The sequence below is a fragment of the Brachionichthys hirsutus genome, chromosome 1, assembly GCF_040956055.1.
Source record: "Brachionichthys hirsutus isolate HB-005 chromosome 1, CSIRO-AGI_Bhir_v1, whole genome shotgun sequence".
Lineage (NCBI taxonomy): Eukaryota > Metazoa > Chordata > Actinopteri > Lophiiformes > Brachionichthyidae > Brachionichthys > Brachionichthys hirsutus.
Genome location: NC_090897.1, coordinates 5,304,548 through 5,311,894, shown reverse-complemented (window position 1 = coordinate 5,311,894; position 7,347 = coordinate 5,304,548). Strand labels below are relative to the sequence as shown.

The following is a 7,347-nucleotide window of genomic DNA, read 5'->3' as shown; positions in this document are numbered from 1 at the left end:
ATATAAATGATGTATTGATGTAACTTAATTTTGCTATGTTTTCATATTGGTTGTTGTACACATCTAAAGCTGTAGCTTGCAGGGTTGAGTTTTTTTTTTTTTCCCGCTACGTGTACTATCCGCAGGAGCACTGAGATGCCAGGAAAAGAAAAAAATTGAAAAGCTTCAGTAATTTATTTGATGTGTTTCCCCCCCCTCACCAATTAGACACAAATATACCCTCTACTAAGCACTTGTTTGATTAGACTGTGTCCAAAATGAATTTAATCTGATGTTTCTGTTCAAAAATGGCTTTTACGACTCGTTTTGCAGCCTTTTTTTATTTGATTTGAACTTTTCTCCGTTCAATGTTTGTGTATCTGGCTGGAATATCAGTTTCACAATTTGATATTCTAAACTGCCTTGTCTATTGGATCGCGCTCCCCTTTATGAGTGTCTCATATCAGAACAATTGATTTGTCGATGCAAAACTGTGGCCATTGTTACGTGTTCTTTAATGAAATCGAGACAGTGTGAGCAGCACTGCGTTACGTGCCTTTGAGATTCCGAACGTGACGGGTCAAGTTGGTGACTCCTCACCACTTCTTTGACGAGGAAGGCATAGAATCCAGAACAGTCCGTAACCGTATTTGAGACGACGTAGAAAAAGAAAATACACAATAGGACTCCATCGCAGTATCACTCATGGGACTTGTACTCCTTTTGATCAACTTGTAGTCGTGACGGATGATGCCGATTCTTCTGTGTCACCGTCGCGTCCTCCCCATGACAACGCACCAATAAAACACGCGCACACATTGAATGCTACGACACTCAGTCTTTGGGTAGTCACTCTGGCTGAACAGCAGATGCAATACTAAACATTGTGCGGTCATTGCACCACCAAGTGTTCTTAGATCATTTCCATGCTTTACATTTTCTTGCATCGACACCAATGTTTGCTTCGCTTTGTCCACCTAGAAGCTGCGTGATTGTAGCAGCTTTTTCCAACGTGTAAACATTTTAGGCTGAGAAGGAGTAACCAGAGCGGAGGTGACAACACTGGCCTTTATAGTCAAAGACGCCAGGAGTGGTAGATCGGAATAATAACTGTATGGTCTGGATGCAGACTAGTCGGTCAAGCTTTCTCTTGTTTCGCTGCATAGTCAGTCATGAGTGCAATACTCGACATTTTAACACTGACATCGACATGCTTGTGGTGTTAACTTCTTTTCTTTGGCTAGCTTTTTCTTTTCTTCTTCTTCTTCTTTCCTGTATACTATGTCCATCATACTCCAGTATCATTTTGGGTAGGAATGCTTATCACAAGGCATGCACTCGGCATATTCGTGCTTGAAATAGTTCCCGAATAATAAGCATGTGAAATGTAATCTGTGTTTTGATTCCTCCAAAGGTATTCACCAGCAATGCGCCTGCATAAACTCTCCCCATACTTGTTATAGTAAAGGAATGGATGCAAGAGGAGAGGAATTTAAAAATCGTTTTTTTTTCTTACATGATTTGGTTTATGGATAACTTTTATTTGTGCAACATTTTAATAGAAACATTTTCTTTGTAAAAGGACAACTCGTAAAGTTGTCACTTTGGTATCGGAAAGAGAAAAAAAAAAAAACCTCTGCTGCGGTGTTATCTTATAGAGATGTTAATTCAGGGTATGTATTAGTCTAATTGTTCTACTGTGTAAATCTTTGATTTGATATGGTTGTTTTTATTCAAATTTTTGTTTTCAGTTTTTCTGGTCGTTTATCAATTTCAGAGTTAATTCACACGGCAAGTTATGGAATCATGTGTTTGGATTGCTCATCAAATAGACTTGATTATAAAAAAAAAACTGTTACTGTTTTAATATCTGTAGGATTTCTGTGGCTTTGTTGTTTTGTTTTTTTGTTTGCTTTTTATTTTGTGCTATACTAGTTTGCCATGTAGCAATTGCACTGTGCAATATTTACAGTATGAGGACTGGGAAAACTAACTCTCTGGATGTGATGTCTATTTACGGTTTGCGATAGTGTTTCCTCTCTAGTTCTCAGTGATTTAGCTGTGACCAAGCCTTCTCTACTTTGTCACATTAAGCGGGTTTTCCAGGTGACTCTTTTGGTGAGTGTCAAAATACAACTTTATGGTGTATTATTGTTAAGATTCACTTTGAATAAAAAAAAAAAAATCGATTGATGTCTTTGTGTTCATTCTTATTTTTAGCGTTTTTTATTTATTCAGCTGCGTTTTCTTGCATTGAACACACACAAGTCCAACACTAACATTGCAACTTCTGCACAATATATGGACAAGAATATTAAACGTCTCATGATCCAAAAATAAATGTGAACGTAAACATTTCACTGCACAAGTTAGTACCGGTATGACGCAGATGGAGATTGTTTATCACTTACCTCTTTATTGTTTTGATAAAGTAAAATGACAAATTAGGGTTAATAAAAAAAAAGTGTTTTAGTTTCTTTTTATTTATCTGCCTTGGAGTCTTGGAATTGGAACAAAGCTGAGGGCTTGATCCTCGTGTTTAGATGACTGTCCTGGGTGTGGACTGACCCCTGGTGGAGGCGAGGAGACATAACAGCTGCCTTTACCTCCACATACTCAGAGGACATTCGGGTGACATTAGTGAAACCCTCAGTGAAATATGAACTTCCTTTTTTTTTTACATTATAAATATGCGTAAATAAGGCTTCACATGGAGTCCTGTGCGCTTCCATTCACCCAGCAGAGGTCGTTACACGAGCTGCGCGCTCTGAACAGAGACGTTAAAAAAAGGAAAGAAAGCGCCTTCCTTGCCCTTAAGTGTGTTACTAGACGTCACACTTAAATCTTTATCGCCCACCTGGCGCAGATTCGTGTCTCCGCGGTCGTTACCGGCCAGCAGCGACATGTTAAACCTTTGCTAAAGTGTGCGCGGCTGCGCGCCGCCCTGCGCCAAACGGCGCTGCTGGGTGGACCGACAGGGCGCGTTTCTTAATTTCCCTCCCTCCCCTCCACACTCCAGCCCTGGACACACGCACGACAAGACTGCGGGAGCGCTCCGTGTCCCACACACACACACACACGCGCGCGTGCGAGGATTGATCCAATGCATTATTTACGACCGAAACTTCAGCAACTTATCCACTGGATATGTCTCCCGGCGTGAGGCGCGGACGGACAGCTCCCCACAGAGTGGGGGGAGCCGGTGGAGCGGAGCCCGGTGCAGCGGAGCCCGGTGCAGCGGAGCCCGGTGCAGCGGAGCCCGGTGCAGCGGAGCCCGGCGGATGCCCCCTGCAGAGGACGGACACCGTGGGATGTTCGAGGAGCCCGCGGCGATCCGGTGTGGCGGGGATGCTGGCAAACTGTCTCCTCTCCGTGGGGCTGCTTTTATTGATTGTCCGGTGCGCCGTGGCTGCAGAGGGTAAGACCGCCGCCGCGTCCCACATCGCGTGGAAACGGAATCCTTCTGATTTACGCTGGCGGTTTTTTTTTTTTTTAATATATTTATTTTATTGCTCGGTGCTGTAAGAATTAGGCTGAATATATATTTAAGGAAGATTAAACTGTCATTAAAGCACGCCGCTCACACATCTAGAGGGTTGTTGCATTGGAATTTGCGCAGTCAGGGAATATGTCCAAACGGCTATTATTCGGGATACCCCCCCCCCCCCCCCCCCCCCCCCCACACACACACACACACACACACACACACACACACACACACAGACGGTGATGCCACTCTCCCTCACCCATTCTAATATTTCCACCTGCTGTCTCTCTACTCCTTTTGTCCCCTGCACAGATCTTAAACATCTCTTTGTCTTTGTCTTTGTCTGTCTCAACCTCAACTTTGTCCCTCCTGTTAACTTCACTTTCTCTCTAAATGACATTTCGGTTTGGTTTGGGAGCTGGATGGTTGTTCATGATCACCAGCTCAGTTTCAGAGGGTTCTTGTGGGGGATGCAACGCACGCAGCGTTTCAGAGCATCTGGGTCAGCACTAATGGCTCACATATACACTTTAGCTCACTGGGTCTGTGTCTGGCAGCGTGAGAGAGAGGCAGCTGGGGTAAGCTTGGCATGCAGACTTACGGCTGCCCTTCAAACCGGGCACGCTGGAAGAACATGGTTGGCTTGGTCTCATCGTTCACGCTGAGTCGGTGTGATTCTGAAGATGCCGCAACTCCGGATGGAAACGGATCAACACTTGTCTCGAGTTCGTACCAGCAGCTCCATCGCCTGTCTCCAGTCTGACGACTGTGATTGGTTGGCTGTGCTGCACTGGGATGTCACCACTGCTATACAACAGCAGTGTCTCCTCCTCCTCTTCTCACCTTCTCACAGTCAGCACATCCATTCTTAAACACATGAGCCCAGCAGCACCTGAGCGAAACGGGACATGGAGTCAAAGACGCGTGCAGCGTGGATATTTCAGTGCTGGACGACCTGCACCCAAGTGTCCACACGGCTTTTAGTGAGAATGTAATGCTGGACGCTCTCATCGGAGACTGGCCAGCTGGGTTTTGACAATAGTAGGCTTATATGAGCCTTTTTAATAGTGGCATCAGTCTAAATCATGGACACAGTAAAAGCATCCGGGATGTTCATGAGGAATGTAAGGTGGACACGATGGACATGTCTCTGCTGCTGTCCTTTTGATACTTTTCACCAGAGCAAAGATCTCATTATCTCCACCGAGGCTTGTTTGTTTGACTGATAGCCAGATAACTCAAAAAGGTTAAAGACAGATTTTGATAACATTTTCAGGAAATGTTGGGAATGTCACCAGGAACAGATTATTACATTTAGGTGATTATCCAGAAGAGATCCTGGATTATGGATAACTTTAAAACCTTTGTTAACATTGCATTCAATGGAGCTTCAAATTTTGTTCCTCAATATCTCGGTCGATTATTGACCAATGTTTCTGGAATTTGACACAGCCGTGTAGGGTGGGGACCTCTATCTTACCATCGAATTTCATCTGGATCGGATCCAGAATGAGGTCATGAAAAACATTGACATTGAAAACCTCATTTACGGATTAAAAAATCTGTTAGAAGTACACATTAACTCCGATTGGTGGTTGGTGTATAAAGATAGCAGGAACAATTTAGAACCTTTTGGTGATGATCCAGATCACCATGTGGACGGTGTAGATCTAATTCTGAGGGGAATGAGCTGCTCGGCAGAGGTCTGCGCTCTCCGAGTGCTTTTCTAGTTTTAGTCATCAAATGACAAATGACGCTCCACACACGGTTTCTTTGTCGACGCCATTAAACGTCCTCCCGGCTACATTCAGACAGCGACGGAGGCCAGTCGAGGCGTCGACCGTTTTTGAAGACGCAGTTTCCTGCCGTTCTTCTTCTGGCATTGACTTTCATTGTCGCGTTGGCTGCTCCTGCATATAGTGGCTGAACCATTAAACACTCAGGCTCGACTGATGAATGGAGCAGGCCCATACATCTGCTGGTATTGCCTAATTGCAGATACAGCACCAATTGTGTATGAGTCAGCGGTTAAGTCGTTACAGAGCAGAGAAGGTCAACGGTGTCTGAGGTGGTAACGCAACCTCGCTTGAGCATCGACATCACGGCTGTCGGTGATTTCAATCTCTTTATTTAGTTTGTTTTATTTTGTTAGAAAGTATTTAATTAGTTACTAAGTTTTTTAATAATTCTTCTTCTTCAGATGTGTCTCTGACTAGCTGACCCCCCCCTCCTTCCCCCAGAGATACTAGTGTTAGGTCAAGAAACCTCAATATCTTAACATTCCGTCATTAAAATCTGAGGGATGGTGTCAGAATTGTTTTAATAAAGGGATCCTCACTGCAAAAATCGATATGTATCGCTGGCCTCTCTGTCTAGATTTACAACATGGAATCAGTGCAGCATGCGGCTTCTATGAAGCCGTCCTCCTTAAGCCCTCCTGCAGCCGGCGAATCACAGGACAATGTCTGCTAACCTGAACATGGGATGCTTTTCATGCAGTTGGATTGATCTTTAATTAACTACCAGGATCCTTCGGCTGGTTTATGGCTTTTTTTTATTTGTTTTATTTGACACAGCTGGTGAAAGTATCCCCAGCAGCGGTTTGAAGACGCATGGCTGACGTCATCTCCGTTTACATCTTCCTCCAGGACACTGATTTCTGGGACTGGCAGCTTGTTTCTGATGGGTGGGGGGGGGGGGGGGGGGTTAACCTCAGACAACGTGCTGTAAGAGATGCCTGTGCTTGCTTGGAAATTAATTGAAAGGAGATGACAGTGAGATGCAAATGCATTTCCTATTTGCGATGCAGCCTTTTTCCATCAGTTACTATCAATGGGCATGAATGAGAAGGAGAGCTGCACATAACGATACTATTTCTGGCTTTTCTTGTTTCCGTGTTTCTATAGCTTGCTGTAGATTAGTCTTTTCCGGGCTGTCGCAATGGTTGATGTTCAAGTAACGTCCAGATATTGGTTTTTAAAAAACAGAGACCATGACTCACCCTTCGTCTGATGACCTGTCTGCATGTGCTCTGTGTTTCCAGCGTTCCGTGTCCGTTTTCCTCTCCCCTCGTCTCACCTCATCGCACTGATTTACTGTGCATCTTTAATTATGTTGTATGTAAGCACGTTGTGGTGTGTGTGTGTGTGTGCGTGCGTGAGTGAGTATGTGCACAGTAAAGATGGATGGTTCCTCCGCAGGCTGAGCTTCAGCTGTGCCTCGTTGGGTCTTCCATTTCATTTGCAAACGTTTGTCTTTCTGGGCGGATTTTTGAAGGTGCAACTTTGTGACTTTTCAACATCTTTCATTCAGAAACTAAAACCACTCCACGGGTGGATGAATGGATTGAATCTATATAAATCCATATCATTGTTGGAGTAAAGAGATGTGAATGATTTCCTCACAGGGCCGCTCTCTGTGTCACATCGCACAGAAAGTCCAAAGGTTTGCCAGCCTTTCCTCCGTAGCTGCAGTGAATCAAGCAGGCAGCGCCGCTACAATGGATGGGAGTAATGATAAGTAAAGCACACAGGCTTCTAATTAGTATCTCGGACCATCTGCCTCACATTATCCCTTGTACAGTTCGGTGTAATCAGGGTGCATTGTGTTTGTGTGATGAGATATCTCCATGTCTCCCTTCAGTAGATCTTTGCGCCTCTCTGTACTTACGGTACATCCATCCCTCTGTGCTTCAGCAGTTTGGGGCAAGGTTAATGATGGATAAATCTTGGCTCGGCTTCTTCTTCTGCATAAACGGCAGGCTTTTAATTAGTCCCCAAACTCATGCACATAAAAAAACAAAAAAAACGTTCGCACAAGACATCCCATATCGGCGCACCTCTAAGCATTCCAGCCAATCCTTTGTGTCAAATCTTGCTAGT

General features: G+C 44.4%; 1 protein-coding gene across 1 annotated transcript in view; it reads left to right on the top strand.

The window, feature by feature from the left end:
* The first annotated feature begins 3,126 nt into the window (after nt 1-3,126).
* The window catches only part of kiaa1549lb (KIAA1549-like b), a 42,304-nt gene continuing 38,083 nt past the window's right edge, over nt 3,127-7,347 (top strand). The window contains exon 1 of the mRNA XM_068741033.1: nt 3,127-3,397. Coding sequence (XP_068597134.1) covers nt 3,127-3,397 — 271 coding nt within the window. The remainder of the gene's footprint in view (nt 3,398-7,347) is intronic.